Here is a 21,764-nt window from a genome sequence, read left to right on the forward strand (position 1 = left end):
AATTTCGGTGCCCTTGGAGCATTCAGTCTGTAATCAGTAAGGAAGGGTCTTCCAAAGTCTTAATTTTTGCCGCTTGCTAAGCAGCCATCTTGACTCCTCAACTCTAATTGTTTTTTAAATGAAAGCCAAAAGAGAAATAGTAGGGAATGGGTGGCAGGAAACTGCCTACCCTGCTTTCTTCTGTGAGTAAGGAAAGGAGGAAAAAAGACCAGCAAGATAGGCAGTGTTCCAAATTCACATCACTGTTCATTGTGAGAAAAAAATGGTTGGAGAGATTCATAAGAAGAGGGTAAGAGGGCCTTCTGTGTAAACGTGGTGTCAATCTAGTAATGGGACACTTCCTCTCCTCAGAACCCACCAATATAGACTACCTCAAAGGACCAAAAAACTCAAATTCATAAGAATGAAGGGACTCTACACTAGGGCACAGCATTGAAGGCACATGGGATTTGGGCATTTCCACAACATAAGGTGGTGAAAAAGCTCCCACCAAAATGTGAGCTGATCTATCCTCCCCTACCCCACCTATGGAGTCAGAGCCAGCTCGCACCCAAATCAGCGAGTGAGTATGGGGCACCTCTAGAGTGAGCAAGGGGAACCTCTAGGTCCTTGGGAGCTGACTAAGATCACCAAAGACCTACCCCTGAGAGCAGCTACACCTGAAACCTTGGTGGGCAAGGGAGCGCAGACCTTGGGCACTCTCAAGAAGGTGGCGCAAAGAAGGGCAACAAGCAGCAGAGGCTGTGGAGATTTTGAGCTTGCCTCAGGCAAAATCCTTGGGGGGAGGGAACTTAATAGACCCTAAAAATACAAAAAGGGAACAAAAAGGGAGGGGCCAGAAAGGGAAGCATATTAAGGGAGGGGATTAGGGGGATTGATTAGAAGTAAACTACTGGTTTAAAAGGATATACCAAAAGAGAAAGGACAGAACTAGGAGAGGATATCAAAATGCTAGGGAATTCACAAGTGAAAATCATAACTTTGAATGTGAATGGGATGAACTCACCCATAAAGCATAAATGAATAGAAGAGTGGATTAGAATCCAAAATCCTGCCATATGTTACAAGAAACACACCTGAGGTGGGTAGATACTCACAAGGTTAGAATTAAAGTTTGGAGCAAGACCCTCAACTGATAGAAAAAAGGCAGGAGTAGCAATCATGATATCTGGCAAAGCCAAAGTAAAAATAGATCTGATTAAAAGGAATACAGAAGGTAAATACATCCTGGTAAAAGGGAGTATAGAAAATGAGGAAATATCAGTAATCAACATGTATGCACCAAATGGTATAGCATCCAGATTTCTAAAGGAGAAACTAGTAGAATTGAAGGAGGAAATATATAGTAAAAGTATTCAAGTGGGAGAACTGAACCTACCAATATCAAATTTAGACAAATCAAATAAAAAAATAAATAAGAAAGAGGAAAAAGATGTGAATGAAATCTTAGAAAAATTAGTTAATAGATATATGGAGAAAAATGAATAGGGACAAAAAGGAATACACCTTTTCAGCAGCACATGGTACATTCAAAAATACTGACCATGTACTAGGTCATAAAAACATGGCAAACAAATGCAGAAAAGCAGAAATAATAAGTGCAACTTTTACATATCATTTTGCAATAAAAATAATAATCAGTAAGGGTACATGGAGAGCAAAATAAAAAATAAATTGGAAATTAAATAATATGATTTTCCAAAATCGGTTAGTTAGAGAACAAATCACAGAAACTAATTTCATTGAAGAAAATGACAATGATGAGAGATCCTTTCAAAATTCATGGGATGTAGCCAAAGCAGTACTCAGGGGAAAATTTATATCTTTGAATTCATATATTAAAAAATTAGGGAGGGTAGTGGTCAAAGAATTTGACATGCAAATCAAAAAAACTTGAAAGTGAACAAAATAAAAACCCCCAGAAGAAAACTAAATTAGAGATCCTAAAAATTAAGGGAGAAATTAATAAATCTAAAGTGAAAGAACTAATGAACTAATCAATAAGACTAGAAGCTGGTATTTTGAAAAAATAAAATACACAAAGTACTGGTCAATCTAATAAAAAAAAGGAAAGAAGAAAACCAAATTAACAGTATAATAGATAAAAAGGGAGAGCTCACCTCCAGTGAAGAAGAAATTAAGGCAATCATTAAAAACAATTTTGCCCCAATTATATGGCAATAAATATGCCAATCTAGGTGATATGGATGAATATTTACAAAAATATAAATTGCCTAGATTAACAGAAGAAGAAATAGAATTCTTAAATAATCCCATATCAGAAAAAGAAATTGAACAGGCCATCAAAGAACTCCCTAAGAAAAAATCCCCAGGGCCTGGTGGATTCACAAGTGAATTCTATCAGACATTCAATGAACAGCTAATCCCAATACTATACAAACTATTTGACATCATAAACAAAGAAGGAGTTCTACAAATTCCTTTCATGGCAAAAATATGATACTGATTCCAAAGCCAGGCAAGTAAAAAACAGAGAAAGAAAACTATAGACCAATCTCCTTAATGCATATAAATCCAAAAATCTTAAATAGGATACTAGCAAAAAGACTCCAGCAAGTCATCATGAGGGTTATTCACTATTATCAGGTGAGATTTATACCAGGAATACAAAGATGGTTCAATATTATGAAAACCATCCACATAATTGACCATATCAACAATCAAACCAACAAAAAGTACATGATTATCTCAACAGACACAGAAAAAGCCTTTGACAAAATAAAACATTCATTCCTATTAAAAACACTAGAAAGTATAAGAATAGAATGGTCTTTCCTAAAAATAATTAAAAGTATCTATCTAAAACCATCAGCCAACATCATCTGCAATGGAGATAAACTAGATGCATTCCCATACTCCCATATCAGGAGTGAAACAAGGGTGCCCATTATCACCTTTATTATTTAACACTCTACTAGAGACACTAGCAGTAGCAATTAGAGAAGAAAAAGAAATTGAAGGTATTAAAATTAGCAATGGAGAGACCAAGCTATCACTCTTTGCAGATGATATGATAGTTTACTTAAAGAATCCTAGAGAATCAACTAAAACGCTAGTCAAAATAACAACTTTAGCAAAGTTGCAGGATACAAATAAACCCACATAAGTCATCAGCATTTCTATATATCTCCAACACATCTCAGCAGCAAAAATTAGAAAGAGAAATTCCATTTAAAATCACCCTAGACAATATAAAATACTTAGGAATCTATCTGCCGAGACAAACACAGGAACTATATGAACACAACTGCAAAACACTTTCCACACAACTAAAACTAGATCTGAGCAATTAGAAAAACATTAACTGCTCATGGGTAGGAGGAGCTAACATAATAAAAATGACCATCCTACCCAAACATTTATTTATTTAGTGCCATACCCATCAAACTACCAAAATACTTTTTTACTGAATTAGAAAAAAAATAAAAAAGTTAATTTGGAAGAATAAAAGATTAAGGATATCCAGAGAAATAATGAAAAAAAAATGCAAAGGAAAGTGGCCTTGTAGTACCAGATCTCAAACTATACTATAAAGCAGTGGTCATCAAAACAATTTGGTACTGGCTAAGAGACAGAAAGGAGGATCAGTGGAATAGACTTGGGGTAAGTGACCTCTGCAAGACAGTCTATGACAAGCCCAAAGATCCCAACTTTGGGGACGAAAATCTACTATTTGATAAAAACTGCTGAGAAAATTGGAAGACAGTGTAGGAGAGATTAGGCTTGGATCAACACCTCACACCCTACACCAAGATAAACTCAAAATGGGTGAATGACTTGAACATAAAGAAGGAAACTACAAGTAAATTATGTGAACACAGAATATTATACATGTCAGACCTTTGGGAAGGGAAAGATTTTAAAACCAAGCAAGACTTAGAAAGAATAAAAAAGCAGGTCACTGGGTGGCTCAGTGGATTGAGAGCCAGGCCTAGAGAGAGGAAGTCCTAGGTTCAAATCTAGCCTCAGACACTTCCCAGCTGTGTGTCCCTGGGCAAGTCACTTGAACCCCATTGCCTAGCCCTTACCACTCTTCTGCCTTGGAGCCAATACACAATATTGACTCCAAGAAGGAAGGTAAGTGTTAAAAAAAAAAGTCACAAAAAGTAAAAGAAATAATTTTTATAACATCAAATAAAGTTTTTGTACAAACAAAACCAATGTAACTAAAATCAGAAGGGAAGCAACAAATTTGGAAATAATCTTCATAACAAAAACCTCTGACAAAGGTCTAATTACTCAAATTTATAAAGGGCTAAACCAATTGTACAAAAAATCAAGCCATTCTCCAATTGATAAATGTGTAAGGGACATGAATAGGGAATTTTCAGCCAAAGAAATCAAAACCCTTAACAAGCACATGAAAAAGTGCTTTAAATCTCTGATAATCAGAGAGATGCAAATCAAAACAACTCTGAGGTACCACCTCACACCTAGCAGATTGGCTAACATGACAGCAACGGAAAGTAATGAATGCTGGAGGGGGGTGTGGCAAAGTTGGGACATGAATTCATTGCTGGTACATTTGTGAATTGATCCAACTATTCTGGAGAGCAATTTGGAACTATTCCCAAAAGGCTTTAAAAGACTGTTTGCCCTTTGATCCAGCCGTAGCACTGCTGGGTTTGTACCCTAAATAGATAATAAGGAAAAAGATATGTACAAGAATATTCATAGCTGCACTCTTTGTAGTGGCAAAAAATTGGAAAATGAGGAGATGGCCTCAAATTGAGGAATGACTGAACAAATTGTGGCATATGTTGGTGACGGAATACTATTGTGTTCAAAGGAATAATAAAGTGGAGGAATTCCATGTGAATTGGAAGGACCTCTGGGAATTGATGCAGAGTGAAAGGAACAGAACCAGGAGAACAATGTACACAGAGACTGATACACTGTGGTACAATCGAATGTAATGGACTTCTCCATTAGTGGCCATGCAGTGATCCTGAACAACCTGGAATGATTTATTAGAAAGAACACTATCCACATTCAGAGGAAAACAATGGGAGTAGAAACACAGAAGAAAATCTGCTTGAATACATGGGTTGAGGGGACATGGTTGGGGATGTAGACTCTAAATGAACATCCTAGTACAAACACCAACAACATAGAAATGGGTTCTGATCAAGGACTCATGTAATACCCAGTGGAATTGAGCGTTGGCTTTGGGAGAGATGGGGCGAGGGGAGAGAGGAATAGAATATGATTTTTGTAACCGAAGAATAATGTTTGAAATTGACCAAATAAAAAAAAAATAAGAGTGTAAGAAGTCAAAAATGAATTATGGAACTGTGGCTCTGGCCAATATGTGTGAACATTGTAGGTGTCAGGTAATTGCCTTTCTTTACAATTACAATCTTTACTATTTACAATTACAATGATGAGTAAAAGAACAAAGCCTTTGGGATAAAATGCTATATTTTCTGTTGCCACAGGACTCACCTGCAGAAAATGTCATTGCTGCTGAGAAGATTCAACCAGAGACAGAAAGGATGGGCAGACCAAAAAGCACCACAATGGTAGGGAAGGAAGAGAGTGCAGGACAATCACTTTGTAGCCTAGCCACTTGTCCTTTGTCAGTCAGTTAGCAGTTCTCTGTAAGAAGATAAAGGCTAAAATCCAATAATGAAGCTTAGTCTTAAACTTCCTTCACAGTATCCCAACCTAACTCTATTACTACAAAAGCCAATTTTTACTTTTATATCATATTCAACAACTCATTAATTGCTTGTTTAGAGCTAAAAGCCAATATAGAAATGTGACAGAATGGGTGATAGGAAACTACCTACCCTGCTTGCTTCTATGTTAGTAAGGAAATGAGAAAAAAAAGGGGGCCATCAAGATAGGCAGTTTTTCTTTGCAAGAAAAAAAGGGTCAATGAGATGAATGAGAAGAGAGCAAGATGTCAAAGTATAAACTGAGGGACCCTGTGGCTCAGGGCAATGGGTGTGAACATTTTAGGTGGCAGGTAATTCCTGATGTCTGGCATTTAAATTACAATGCTGAGTAAAAGGAAAGATTGAATAAAGAAGAGAACCAAAGTCTTCTGGATGAGATGCTATATTTTCTATTGCCACAGGACTCACCTGCAGGAAATATCAGTGCTGCTGAGAAGATCCAACCAAAGGCAGAAAGGAGAAGCAGACCAAAAAGCACCACAATGGTAGGGAACGAGGAGAGTGAAGGGCAATCAATTTGTAGCCTACCCATACATCCTTTGTCACCTAGGTATCACTTCTCTGTAAGTAGATAAAGCCAAAAATTCAGTAACAAAACTCACTCTTAAGCTTACTCCACAGTGTCGAAACCTAACTGTACTGCTACCAAAACTAAGTTTCAATTTCCCTATTATACTCACTAAGGGAAAGGTCTCTTATTTCTCTTTGAAAGAAACTTTTAAATAGGAGCCTGAAAGCACCTGCACCCTGGGTCTAGGTAGTCACCTCTTCTATATGAGATTGACCAAATCATTGATTGCTTGTTTTAGAACGAAAACCCAAAAGAGAAATGAGGGGGAATCGATGGCAAGAATCTATCTACCCTGCTTTCTTCTATGTGAGTAAGGAAAGGAGGAAAAAAGGCCATAAAGATAGGCAGTTTTACAAAGAAACTCACTCCAATGTTCTTTGCAAGAAAAAATGGTCAGTAAGATTAATGAGAACAGGCCAAGATGTCAAAGGATGAACTCTGGGACTGTGACTCTGGCCATTAGGTGTGAACATTTTAGGTGACTGGTAACTCCTGATGTATGAACCTTTCTGTTACAATGATGAGTAAAAGAACAAAGCCTTTGAGATAAGATGCTCTATTTTCTTTTGCCACAGGACTCACCTGCAGGAAAGCTTGGTGCTGCTGAGAAGATCCAACCACAGGCAGAAAGGATGAGCAGACCAAAAAGCACCACAATGGTAGGGAAGGAGAGTGCAGGACAATTACTTTGTAGCCTAGCCACTTCTCCTTTGCAGTAGGAGGACAGTGCAGGACAATCTCTTTGTAACTAGCCACAAGTCCTTTGTCACACAGTTGCCTCTTCTCTGTAAGTAGGTAAAGACTGAAATTCTATAAAGAAGCTCACTCTAAAGCCTGCTTCACATACCCAACCTAAATGTACTGCTACCAAAGCCAGGTTTTACTTTTATATCATACTCAGGAAAGGTCTGTTATTTCTCCATGTAAGCTACCTTCATAAAAGGATAACTTTAATAACAGTGTGAAACCTTAGGGACCTTGGGACCAGGTATTCACCCCTCCAGTATGAGATTAAATGATACATTGGATGGTTTCTTCTTTTAGAGGTAAAAGTGAAAAGAGAAATGGGAGGGATTAGGTGGTAGGAAGTTGTTATCTACCCTGCTTTCGTCTCTGTGAGTAAGAAAAGGAGAAAAAAGACCATCAAGATGGGAGGTTTTCCAAACAAACTCACACAAATATTCTTTGCAAGAAAGGTTCAATGAAATTAATGAAAACAGAGTAATATGTCAAAGGCTGAAAATGTGTGACTATGACTCAGGTCAATAGGTGTGAACATTTTATTTTTATTTTTTAACTGAAAATTTTTATTTAATTAATTTAGAATATTCTCCATGGTTATATGATTCATGTTCTTTTCCTCCCTTCCTCCCCCCAACCCCTGTAGCCAACGAGCAATTTTACTGAGTTTTACATGTGTCATTGATCAAGACCTATTTCCATATTATTGATATTTGTACTAGGGTGATCACTTAGTCTATATCCCCGGTCCCATCCCCATTGACCCATGTGATGAAGCAGTTGTTTTTCTTCTATGTTTCTACTTCCACAGTTTTTCCTCTGGATGTGGATAGTGTTCTTTCTCATAAATCCCTCACAATTGTCCTGGGTCACTGCATTGCTGCTAGTAGAGAAGTCCATTACATTCAGTTGTACCACAGCGTATCCATTATACTCCTGGTTCTGCATCAATTCCTGAAGGTTGTTCCAGTTCACATGGAATTCCTCCAGTTCATTATTCCTTTCAGCATAATAGTATTCCAGTGTGAAGATTTTAGGTGGCAAATAATTCCTGATATTTTGTCTTTCTATTACTAGGATGAGTAAAAGAACAAAGCCTTTGGGATAACATGTTGTATTTTCTGTTGCCACAGGACTCACCTGCAGGAAAGCTTGGTGCTCCTGAGAAGATCCAACCACAGGCAGAAAAGATGAGCAGACCAAAAAGCACCACAATGGTAGGGAAGTACAATACAAAGCAATTACTTTGTAGCCTAAACACATCCTTTGTCACTCAGATATCACATCTTTGTAGTTGTATAAAGCCAAAAATCCAACAGAGAAGCTTACTCTTGCTTGCTCCATCCTATCCAAGCATAATTGTACTGCTATCAAAATCAAGCTTCACTTTTCTATTATATTAACTTTGTGAAAAGCCTCTGATTTTGCTTAGAAAGAAACTCTCTAATAGGATCCTGAAACCACCTGGACCTTGGAACCAGGTATTCCTCCCTCCTATATGAGATGGTCTGATTCATTGATTGATTGCTTGTTTTAGAGCTAAAAAACAAAAGAGAAATGGAAGATAGTAGATGGCAGGAAGCTGTCTACCCTGCTTTCTTCTAAGTGAGTATGGAGAGGAAAAAAGACCAGCAAGAAAGGCAATTTTCCAAACAAACTCACACAAATGTTATTTGCAAGAAGAAAGGGTCAATGAAATTAATGAGGACAGAGCAACATGTCAAAGGTGGGACTGTGGCTCAGGGCAATAGATGTGATCATTTTAGGTGGCAGGTAATTCCTGATGTCTGAACCTTTCTATTACAATGATGAGTAAAAGAACAAAGCCTTTGGGATAGAATGCTGTATTTTCTGTCGCCACAGGACTCACCTTCAGGAAATTTAGGTGCTACTAAGAAGATCCAAACACAGGCAGAAAGAATTAGCAGACCAAAAAGTGCCACAATGGTAGGGAAGGAGGAGAATGCAGGACAGTCACTTTATAGCCTAGCCACACATCTTTTGTCACCTAGTTATTATTCTATAGGTAGATAAAGCCAAAAATCTAACAGAGAAGCTTACTCTTGTTTGTTCCATCATATCCAAACAGAATTGTACTGCTACTAACACCAAGTTTCACTTTCTTATTATATTCACTTCGGGAAAAGCCTCTTATTACTCTCCAATAGGAGCCTGAAACCACCTGGACCTTGAGAACAGGTATTCATTCCTCCTATATTAGATGGTTTGATTCATTACTGATTGCTTATTTTAGAGCTAAAAAAAACAAGAGAGAAATGGCAGGGAGTGAATGGCAGGAAGCTACCTACCCTGCTTTCTTCTAAGTGAGTGTGGAAAGGAAGAAAAAAGACCAGCGAGAAAGGCAATTTTCCAAACTCACACATATGTTTTTTTGTAAGAAGAAAGGATCAATGAAATTAATGAGAACACAGCAACATGTCAAAGGTTAAACTGTGGGACTATGGCTCTGACCAATGTGCATGAACATTTTAGGTTGCCAGTAGCAACATTTTAGGCAAGGCAATTCCTGATATCTAAGTCTTTCTATTACAATGAGTAAAGGAACAAAGCCTTTGGGATAAGATGATATATTTTTTATTGCTATAGGACTCACCTGCAGGAAAGCTTGGTGCTGCTGAGAAGATCCAACCACAGGCAGAAAGGATGAACAGACCAAAAGGCACCATAATGGTAGGGAAGGAGGGCAGTGTTGGAAATTTCACCATTGGGAAATTTCATACTTGAAAAATTCCCTATTGATAGTGGGTCTTGGCTATTGGAATGTGAACCCCTTTGGCATGAGAGTTTCCCCCTCCTCCCTTCTTAAGATTACTTTAGGACAGAAACCTTTTGCTGAACAATGGAAAGGACTTTGACCTATGCTTAAGCATAGAACAGGAATTTCTTTGAGTCATGATTGATTTTAGAATTGATACAATGGAGATACTTGGAATCAATCTCCACCCTACTCAGTCCTAACAGGATTAAGGAAGGGCTGCAGCATAGATCAAAATTTAATTATTCCAATCTCTACCCTACTCAAGTTAACAGGATTTAGGAAGGGCTGTAGCAAAGTATCAAAGATTTAATTATTTGAAAATATGACCTTCAACAGACATGTGCAAAGCCAGAGACCTCTGGGCAGTCCTGGGTTAAGCTAGAGCCTCCATTGGCACAGGGAAATTGATGGACAGTGATTGGTAGATGTGAGAACTGAGGGGAGGCAACTTGGATGGTTTCCTTAAAGAGAGAGGGGTCTGAAGACTCAGGGGATGGTTTTAGGAGTTTGTTGGAGTGGTTGCGGTGTGCTCTGAGAAGCTTGCTCTGAAGGAAGCTGAAAGTGGGGCTCTGAGACTGTTTCTCCATTTTGGTCACGTGAGTAATAGGGACTGATCTCCTTTCTTTGCCCCAGCTATCTAAGGGCTTGGGCCTTTTGGCCCAGCCTAAACAGAAGGGGTATTTAAGCCCTATTCCTTTCTCTCCCCTTTCTCTCTACCTCTATCTCTCTATCTCTAATTCCTTTCTTCCTCCTGTTTGTAATTAAAACTCCATAAAAGGTTGACGGCTGACTTGAGTTTTCATTTAGGAATTACATAGCTGAATTCCTTGGCGACCTTAAATTAATATATATCAGTCTTTTAAAAGTTATTTCCTTCTCACAGCAGTGAAGGACAATCACTTTGTAAACCTAGATACACATCCTTTATCACACAGGTATCCCTCCTCTATAATTAGATAAAGGCTGAAATCCTATAACAAAGCTTATTTGTAAGCTTGCTTCACTATATCCAACCTAACTATACTGCTACCAAAGCCAGGTTGCACTTTCTCTCATACTCACTCCAGAAAAGGCCCCTTATTTCTCCATGTAAGCTACCCTTTAAAAAATATACCTTTAATAGGAGCCTGAGATTCACCACCTAGACCTTGGGACTATGTCAGGATCTGCTTGACAAATTATTTTTGGGTCAACAAACCGGGATGAGAAAAATGATTCTGGGATTACAGGAGGACCCAACTGACAGACTGACAGATGGAAACGTAGATATCCTCTTGCTGACCAGTGACAAAGTTCAATGGTTTGGGGTACACACTTTGTAGGAAAAATGACATAGAAGACAATGGTTAGAAGACAATGATTAGTAATGATTTATAAGAGAGCACAATGGATTTAGTTTACCTCAGTGGTTCTGAAAAGAGTTTTCTATAGTGATAATTCAATCTGCCAATGTGTAACCATCTAACAAAGTTTCTCACAGAATTCTTGCACCAGTGATTTCTTGGAAGAACATCTAATATTTGTTAAGGAGTAAAGTTTGCTTTTCTCATACTAAGGAGTAGGCTGCATGTTTAGCAACTCCTAAACTATGACTGTGATTTTACTGAGACCTATTCTCACTACTGGGAGCTTCATTTGCTCCTTTTTTATTCAAATGTAACAAATGAAGGCATGGTAAGTGAGTGTATGATTTGTATGAATTGTGTAAGGCTGGAAAGCTAAATTCCAATTCTATTTGCTTGGAAATGGAGCTTTTGAAATTTTATTTTTTGCTAGGGTCTTTTTTCAGAATGTCTCAAAATATGTTGTGTGTGCTGACCATAGTGCTTTGTTATAGGCAGACATTTCTCCACAGCTTTAGCATAGGCGCTAAGATGACTTCCACTTAGGGGTCTTTCTTGGCCTCAAATCAGGTGGTCCAATCCTAGGGTTACTAAGACTGCCTCCCCAACAAGACATTTCCTCTGAACTTTTGAATAGCCTTAGTTGAATTGTTAGGCTTGCTAAGGCTTTCATTGAGACTCAAGTTCCTTTTGCCTTTATGACAAACATCACCTAACACAACTTAAGATAGCTACTCTTATTAGGGCTGATTCTTTTAGCACCCAATTCTTGGTTCCATAAGCCAAGCAAATATTGACTTCTCCTTTACTTATAAGTCAAATTTGTTTAATTTCTAAGTGTTCATGCTATTATGTTGCTAAGGATTATGTTTAGCATTTATCTTTTCTTCCTAATCAAATATGCAGTGTTTGGTGTAAGATGTTTGTGCTAAGTCTTGCAAAGTGTGGATCTATTATGCTGTGCTATCTTCTGGTGGAATAAGTGTGAGGTTAATTGAGCTAATAGAAGGGGAAATACACTTTGAAAACTTACATTTGATACAAAAATAATTATAGCTAATATCAGAATACAAGGCTCTACATCATTATAAATTACATTTTTCAAGGGAGCTGAACCCCAACAATAGTTAAGATTGATCAGTCTTGGGAAGGCTTGCCATCTCCAGGAATTGTTCTGCCATGTGAACTGTTCTTTCTTTTGGCTTGTCTCCAAATCATGGGCTTTGGTGACTTGAGTCTTCAGAATAGTCATCTGGATTTTTCATATTTGGCTATTCCTGAAAGATTCTCTGCTGTGGGTGTTCATTTCCTGTGTAAATAAAAACAAAACCTCAATTCTGGGTTGTTTTTTGTTTGTTTGTTTGTTTGTTTTGTCTAATTGTATTTGAAAATAGGTTACTCCAATTCTTGTTCAGTGATTATTCAAATGAATTAACGTACAAGAGATTCATTGTAACTCCAATTGAAACAAAAGCTTGGGGTGGGGTACAGTCTCTTAAGTAAGTAGTGGAACATATTTGATTGCTATATATACATAGACATATACATATATATTCAAATTTCTGGAGCTTCAATTATTATTTCACTTTTATTTGATTATAACAATTTGCTTTGAAAGAAAAAAAAACAAGGAAAGGATTATACACCGTTTGACTTCAGGTATTCTTTCCTTTTGAATGGTAGATACAGTTCAATGATCTATCAGACAACTATACCTGGATTCAAAACTCAAAAATAATATTATTTGTAATCCCCAAAGCTTTTATCTTAAATAGTCAATTTCACACACAATGAAAAGTTTTTATTTTATATGTTATGATAACCAGTTTTTTCTGAGTTTCAATACTCACTAACAATGCTTAAACTATCTGACAGTTCTTCCCAATTTATACAGAAAAGGGGTTAACAATTTTGTTGGGAGTTAAGTTTCCTCCACTAACATTATCTTGATTAATGATGGCTGGTGTAATAGGAGTTTGTTAGTGATTTGGAAGAGAATCAACATTATCCTAACATAGCATAATATTTTTTTTACATTGTCATAACCAATTTACCTTAAACTTTTAGTTTACAATACAAATCATATCATTGCAGGTAAACATGATCAATTTCTAACAAATTGTTTCTACACTTAGTTTATAGTTAAACACATATTTTCCATTTTTATAGAATAATGTACATGTTTTGGTAACATTCATATAACAATTTTGTCTAAAATCCAATACTTGTGACTACTTAGGTTGCATTATTATTTTCCATACCAGATCAAAATTCAATGAGGCTGCTAATTAACAGCTTGGGTTTTAGATTTACTGTTAGGAAGGGGTTAATAAATTTGTAGGAAGTTTTAAATTTTTGCAATATTATCTAAAAGGTTCCTGATTGTGATTTATTTTGGCTTCATACTCTAGTAGGTCTGTATTGCTTGGAAAATGAGGAAAAATCTTTTTTATTACTAGTAACCTTGCTTTTCTAATCCTCTTTTGCCATTTTGATTATTGCAAATTTGCATGTTTTAACCTTGATATTTTAAATTACTCTCAATAGATATTGATTTAAAACTTCAGAACTTTCAAATGAATGTCCCAAAATATTTTTACATAATTGATTAAATTTCAACAATAATTTCATATAACATTTGTTGTATGTATTTTGCAGTAGATTTTTCACTCCTTGTCTCCTCTTTACCCTTATAACAAACAGAGGAGATGTAATTACACTTAATTGTCTGCAATCAACAATCTTATTCCAAGTGCTCTATGATTTCTGGACTGGTCATATTTTTCTAATCAAATGCATTATTCATTTACACTGTTTGCATATTACATTTGTACAGCTATCCTTATCCAATTTAGGTGAAAAATAAATTGTCTTTACAATATAGCTGCGTACATTTTCACACATAATTACCCATTGGCAAATTATATTTTAATGCATGTTAATCTTCAATGGCATTTCACAATAGCAGATTAATATTTGAACTTCTTTTTTTCCTTAATATCTTTAATTTTTACATTTTGATCTCAATTCCAATTTACTCAAATATCCTTTTAGGCATGGCCAGACAATCAACACAGTAGACTAAGATTTAGCATCTTAAAATTTAGTTTTAAACTGCCACAATAATTGTTAATTTTGCCTTTTGTAATATTTTTAAAAATAAAGATAGCCACTTAAATTGAACCAAATTTTTGTTTGGAGTATGTTATCATTTTTTAACTTTGAAATTTAATGAAATGGTAATTTTGGAAATTTTTGAAAATTTAGAAAACTTTAGGAAATTTCTAAACAATTTTATGGGTATTAACTGTCTCTTTTTCTTTATATTTGTTTTTCATTATCATAAGTAAGCAGCCTAAAATGTTTAATTTAAGTCAATTTTTAATTTAAACCAATTTTTAAATATTTTAAAATATTTTACATTTTTCCATTTATTAGTAATATCTGCAGTTTCCCCTTTTTTCCTCTTAGGGGAAGTTAGGGAAACCTTCATTTTTAACAATATTATGGATGTTATAAAGTTGATATTAATGTCTTATTCATTTTTACACTTTACAGAGCTTGAGTTAGTACAAGTTTCTTGAGCAAGTACACACCTGAGAGATTACTAAAACTGTGTAAATACTTTGTTCTCACACATAATTACATTTCATTTTAACAAATTGCATGTTATTCCTTAGATCATTAATTTCTTCTTATTCATCGCACATACATTTTTAAAAATTTTATTTAGTCAATTTTGAACATTATTCCTTGGTTACAAGAATCATATTCTATCCCTCCCTCCCCTACCCATACCCCTACCCTTCCTGTAGCCCACACACAATTCCACTGGGTATTGCATGTGTCCTTGATCAGAACCTATTTCCATGTTGTTGGTATTTGCATTAGGATGTTCATTTAGAGTCTATATCCCCAATCACATCCCCAATCACATCCCCTCGACCCATGTAATCAAGCAGTTGTTTTTCTTCTGTGTTTCTACTCCAACAGTTTTTCCTCTGAATGTGGATAGTGTTATTTCTCATAAATCCCTCTGAATTGTTCTGGATCACTGCATTGCCACTAATGGAGAAGTCCATTACATTCAATTGTACCACAGTGTATCAGTCTCTGTGTACATTGTTCTCCTGGTTCTGCTCCTTTCGCTCTGCATCACTTCCTGGAGGTTGTTCCAGTCTCCATGGGATTCCTCCACTTTATTATTCCTTTGAGCACAATAGTATTCCATCATCAACATACACCACAATTTGGTCAGTCATGCCTCAATTGAAGGGCCTCCCCTCATTTTCCAATTTTTTGCCACTACAAAGAGAGCAGCTATGAATATTCTTGTACATGTATTTTTCTTTATTATCTCTTTGGGGTATAAACTCAGTAGTGTTATGGCTGGATCAAAGGGCAGACAGTATTTTAGTACCCTTTGGGCATAGTTCCAAATTGCTCTCCAAAATGGTTAGATCAATTCACAACTCTACCAGCAATGAATTAATGTCCCAACTGTACTATATCCCCTCCAGCATTCATTACTTTCTGTTGCTGTCATGTTAGCCAATCTGCTAGGTGTGAGGTGATACCTCAGAGTTGTTTTGATTTGCATCTCTCTGATTATTAGAGATTTAGAACACTTTTTCATGTGCTTATTAATGGTTTTGATTTCTTTGACTGAGAACTGTCTATTCATGTCCCTTGCTCATTTATCAATTGGAGAATGGTTTGATTTTTTGTACAATTGGTTTAGCTCTTTGTAAATTTAAGTAATTAGACCTTTGTCAGGGATTTTTGTTATGAATATTATTTCCTAATTTGTTGCTTCCCTTCTAATTTTGGTTACATTGGTTTTGTTTGTACAAAAACTTTTTTATTTGATGTCACCAAAATTATTTATTTACTTTTTGTGACTCTTTCTAAGTCTTGCTTGGTTTTAAAATCTTTCCTTTCCCAAAGGTCTGACATGTATACTATTCTGTGTTCACATAATTTACATTTTTCCTTCTTTATGTTCAAGTCATTCACCCATTCTGAGTTTATCTTGGTGTAGGGTGTGAGGTATTGATCCAAACCTAATCTCTCCCACACTGTCTTCCAATTTTCTCAGCAGTTTTTATCAAATAGTGGATTTTTATCCCAAAAGCTGGGATTCTTTGGGCTTGTCATATACTGTCTTGTTGAGGTCACTTAACCCAAGTCTATTCCACTGATCCTCCTTTCTGTCTCTTAGCCAGTACCATATTGTTTGGATGACCACTGCTTTATAGTATAGTTTGAGATCTGGTACTACAAGGCCACCTTCCTTTGCATTTTTTTCATTATTTCCCTGCATATCCTTGATCTTTTGTTCTTCCAAATGAACTTTGTTATTGTTTTTTCTAATTCAGTAAAAAAAGTTTTTTGGTAGTTTGATGGGTATGGTACTAAATAAGTAAACAAGTTTGGGTAGGATGGTCATTTCTATTATGTTATCTCATCCTACCCATGAGCAGTTAATGTTTTTCCAATTGTTTAGACCTAGTTTTAATTGTGTGGAGCGTCTTTTGTAGTTGTGTTCATATAGTTCCTGAGTTTGTCTTGGCAGGTAGATTCCTAAGTATTTTATATTGTCTAGGGTAATTTTATTTCTCTTTCTTATTCTTGCTGCTGAGATGCATTGCACATACTTTAAAAGTAATTATTGTATTCTAATCAAATACAATGCTGTTTAAATTTCCAATTTATAATATACCAAATTCTTAATGATTTCCAGTTTTTGAAACGCTCATGTTAATTATATTTCTACTTGTTGCTTAGTAGTACACATTTAAAGTAACAATTTTACATGTTCATATGTCTACCCAAAATTTAAATCATAAGAAAATCTTCTTCATCTTACATCACATCTTTTTAATAAGTTGATATTAAATTGTTATATTTATACTCATTTTTTTGCAACTCTCAAATTCAGTTTGACAAGCATTTTTGGTAAGTCTAATAATTCAAATCTGTAATTCTTATATATTTCAAAGTCTTAATAGGTAATTTTTTCACTATAAGTTTTGTACATTCTTAAATTTTGATGAAATTCTATTTTTTAACTGGTAGCCAATTATCACAATGAATGAATTTACACTGTACTTTAGTAATATAATAGTGCATATTCAAATCCTTAGTAAATTTTTAACATTATATATATATATCAATTTTTGTATTATATCTAATTGAAAGTCAGATCAAAATATGAGCCAATTGTGGGATCAAATCTCCCTTTTTTGTTTTTTAAGTGTATGTTCTAATGGGTAAACTATGATGGAGTATTTTAGAGAAAGGGCCATGAGTTTTGGGAAAGGTGGGAAGTGATTTTTGGCTTCTCAAAACTGTTTCCTGCTGAACTGGGGTGACATCGATGATTCACTCTCAGCATATGATTTTCTCATGGTCCAATCTGTTTCTTAAAGGACCTAATTTTGAAATGTAAACCAATTGTATTGCTTTAATAGTTTTTAATTAAGTTTTTACTAACATCAGTCTGATTAATGGTAAAGGTTGAACTCACAGTTGTTTAAAGAAGCTTTTTCACTCTTGTTTAAGTATTGAGTTACATTTATGGCTTTGAATGACTATGAAAATTTGAGCTACAAACTTTAAAGTGTAATAATTTGCAAGCAGGAGCTGAATAGATGGATTGTACTTCTGTACACAGCTCAGAATCATTACTTTCCAGGTAGCTGTCTGAAAATTGTTTATCTGGTTTCCTTAGATCACCTTCTAAAGTTGATTCAATTTCAATTTGGGGGGATCAAACCATAACTTTGTTTTGTTGTTGTTCTGATCTTTTCCTCTTCCCTTCCTTAGGGGGCCCACCCAAGAAAAATATATTTTTGCCTTTGTTCTCTGTTGACATCTTGTAATTGTAGGATCTCATTATCCCTTTCTTGTCTTTATCATCTCTATCCTCTCCCTCTCATGGCCATCAAAGAGGGGAGAGAAGAGATGTCTGACAATTTTGTATGTTTATCCTTTATATGTAACCAATTAGATTATCTCAGAGCTGAGATTAAAAAATCCATAATTTTTAAATTTCCCAAATGGCCTCTATCTGTCTTCTCCATTCTTCCAGAATGAATGGAAAGGGGGGAGAGAGGGAATTTCTTATCCCAGTACAGACAAAACATAGAACATAGACTGATGATGCCAGCCAGGTGGGGTGGCCAAGGCAGAAATGAATGATAGAAGACAGCTGTGTTTAGATTTATTGGTTGGACTTAATTTTTAATTGGTGGTCACCAGGGATTTAATTGCTAAATCCCAAAATAAATTACTCAAGTAAATGAAATTTATGGTAGTTTATTTTACAATAGAAGGAAGATATTAAGGAAGAGATAAAAGGGGAAAGAGAGAGGGAGGGAGAGCCCTGGCTTCCTCAGAGCCAGGTAGAAATTCTAAGCCCCAGCCAGAGGAAAGGAGTCTCAAGACACTGGACCTTTCTCAGAGGTTCACACCTCCAGAAAGGCAAGGAAACTAAGTCAGCCTTTCACTCACCAAGGAGACCATCTAAAAAGAAAGCAGTCTGAGGTCTCCTGTACAAGCTCACCCAGGGTCCACAGCCAAGTGTCTTCACTTCAAGTCTGAGTGTCTTCTAATCTCTCCTCCAGTGTGTCTGATGATTCTTCCAATTTCTCCTCGAAGTTACTCAAGATCTATATATTGACCTTCGACTATCTGTGCCTCTGTTTCCTCTATTTAAAGATCTTTTTCTCTTGTGTCACCTCCCCTAAATTTTACGTCTACCAATCACAGCAGACATTCCTTTCCAGGACTGCCTACTCAATGTATGAAATGGGTGTTCATACCTTTTGTGGTTAGTTAACACCTTTTTGTGGTTAAAATGGGTAGCTCTACTTTAAATACTGAATTAATACTTTGGGGATTAAAATTCAATCCTCCTAATAAAGGAAGTACTAAGTACCTTCATTTTTATAATCAGAAGAGAGCCAAAGCCAATCTTTACATAGCCTAGGGCCAAGCTTTGCATGGAACTGCTTCCACTAGGCCCAGATTTGGTTTATTTTTATACCCCCAAAGAATAAATATTCAACATACATGTTCACATGCAGATAATTGGGTGAGACATTAACTTTTGATAAATCATTTTATTAACATTCTGTGATCATTATATATACCTATATTGTTACTATTGATTCTGACAGGATATACAAAGATTTTGCAAATGATAAATGATTTCTTCACAAGTGGAGTAGCTAGAGATTTGTTTTCTCATTATCCTGTGAGGTGCTTAAGCTTACAGAAAAATCATTTGTTACTTTTAATAAAAATAGATAACCAATTAGAAGTTCTAGAGACAGTCAACAATCATAGTAGTCAAGTTGAAAGATCAAAGGGTAATAGAAACACAATTCAGTTTTAATATTAAACTAATCATTTTTCTCAGAGTTTCATAGAGGGGTTTCCAAGATGGATTTTGGTTGGTAAATTGAGTCACTGAGGCATGCTGTACTAAGGCATGGTACACAAGTCTTTCCCTAGGATGATTTATGTATTGGCTTAAGAGAATTTTTTTCTGTGTTATGGGAGTAGGAGATTTCTGAGCACAACTTTTGTTAGGAGCTATATGCCTAAGCAAAATTAACCCATGATAGTCTTTTGGGTTTGGTTTTGAGAGTATGATATTTTGGTCATATTCTGGGGAGAGAACAATAATCATAGCAATTCTAGTAATAAGGGATGTTAGTGAGAGAAGTCACACAGAGAGGTGCTGAGTAGATGTCTCCATCCTGCCAAGGAACCACTTTGTAACCTCCTTCCCTCCATGTGTGACTGTGCCCCCAGCATGATAACATGGACTACATAGGTAGCAAAGACATCTCCTGGGTTATTCCATACACTATCTGACAATATAAAACATAAAATTATAGACTAGATGCTTCTTTTCATCCTGACATAAAGACCAATTGTTACAAATCATAGCTGCACTACTAAAGAAATCTATGGGGAAAAGGAGACTCATTATTAATGAAGGAAGAGAAAATAAAAGAATGCTTGGGGGATAAGAAAATTGGAATTTTCAATGTAGTTATCTAATTCTTGCTTCCTGTGTTATATATTGGGGCAGCAGTGAGAAAGATTAATTCGAACAGCCTCTTTACATTTCAAGAGTTAGTCAGAAAAGGTGCTAACTTTTTGTAAGCAGGACTGACATTTTACAAATCTTACTTCTAAGTTACTTTTCATGCTCTGATAGATTTCCTAAAACAAACACACTTTTATTCTGCACTTTTCTTCTGAGAAATTGAGGGGGTTTTTGATACAGCAGCAGTGGGAAGGGGAAAATTTCAACTAACCTGTGGTAAGATTTACTGGGTGGTCTCAATTATATCTCCTACATTAAGTCTTTTTTAAATGTTCCGTGGTTATTACTAAATGAAATCTTTCAACAATAACAAAAAAAAACTGTTGACAGAACCTGTTTTTCTGTCTGGAGAAAAAAAATGTGGAGTAGCTAGCCACTTCTGGAAGGGGGGGTGGGTGTTAAGGAAAAACTTTGGTCATTTTGAATTTTGCTTTGTTTAAGAGACTGTCTTATCTATGGGTAGTTTTAAAAATCTCCTTTCTGATTTTCAGCCCTCTGATCTCTTAGAGGACCTGGTGTAAAAGCAGTGTTAGATATAGAAGAGGTATTTTTATAGATCCCATAGTTTCACTCCTGGCTATAAAATTTGACCCCTAAAATCCAAGAAGAGTTTTTCTCATCTGAAATTTTGTGTTTAGTTTTAAACTGAGATTCTGATTTGAGCTCACACCCTTGGGCACCATTTTGTCAGAATCTGCTTGACAAATTACAAACCAGGATGAGAAAAATGATTCTGGGATTACAGGAGGGCCCAGCTGACAGACTGACAGACATGCAGATATCCTCTTGGTGACCAGTGACAAAGCTTAATGATTTGAGGTAAATATTTTATAGGGAAAATGTCATAGGCTAAGGGATTAGGTAATCTGCTTGCAGAGACAATGGTTAGTAATGATTTACAAGATGGAGACAATGGATTTAGATTCCATCTATGGTTCTGGTAGAGTTTTCTATAGGTGATAATTCAATATGTAAAATTGTAACCATTTAACAAAATTTCTCATAGAATTCTTGTATCAGTGATTTCTTGGAAGCACATTTAGTATTTGGGAAGGGGAAAGTTTGCTTTTTTCATGCTGAGGAGCAGGCTGCACATTTGGCAACTCCTAAACTATGACTTTTATTTTACTGGGGCCTATTTTCACTACTGGGGGTTTCAGGACCAGGTATTCACCTCTTCAATATGAGACTAATTCATTGATTGATTGCTTGTTTTAGAGCTATAATCCAAGAGAGAAATGGGAGGGAATGGGTGGCAAGAAGCTCTCCTTGCTTCTATGTGAATAAGGAAATGAAAAAAAAAAACCCATCAACATAGGCAATTATCTATATAAACTTGCGTCAATGAGATTGAGAACAGGGTAAGATGTCAAAAAGTGAACTGTAGATTGTAGATCAGGGCAATAATTGTGAGCATTTTAGGTGGTAGGTGATCTCTGCTATCTTAAGTTTTCTATTACAATATTGAGTAAAAGAAAAGATTGAATGAGGAAGAGAATCAAAG

At 35.8% G+C, this 21,764-nt stretch overlaps 1 protein-coding gene across 50 annotated transcripts in view; it reads left to right on the forward strand.

Annotated features, from left to right (window-relative positions):
- The window catches only part of PMFBP1 (polyamine modulated factor 1 binding protein 1), a 484,787-nt gene that overhangs the window by 140,643 nt on the left and 322,380 nt on the right, over nucleotides 1–21,764 (forward strand). For 47 of the 50 annotated variants that reach the window (XM_056823979.1, XM_056823945.1, XM_056824098.1 and 44 more), the window contains 5 exons: nucleotides 5,460–5,543; nucleotides 6,104–6,187; nucleotides 6,849–6,932; nucleotides 8,148–8,231; nucleotides 9,622–9,705. In XM_056823979.1, coding sequence (XP_056679957.1) covers nucleotides 5,460–5,543; nucleotides 6,104–6,187; nucleotides 6,849–6,932; nucleotides 8,148–8,231; nucleotides 9,622–9,705 — 420 coding nt within the window. The remainder of the gene's footprint in view (nucleotides 1–5,459; nucleotides 5,544–6,103; nucleotides 6,188–6,848; nucleotides 6,933–8,147; nucleotides 8,232–9,621; nucleotides 9,706–21,764) is intronic. The other 3 variants (XM_056824108.1, XM_056824105.1, XM_056824107.1) reach the window with 3 other exon arrangements.

This window comes from Monodelphis domestica, chromosome 1, assembly GCF_027887165.1.
Source record: "Monodelphis domestica isolate mMonDom1 chromosome 1, mMonDom1.pri, whole genome shotgun sequence".
NCBI lineage: Eukaryota > Metazoa > Chordata > Mammalia > Didelphimorphia > Didelphidae > Monodelphis > Monodelphis domestica.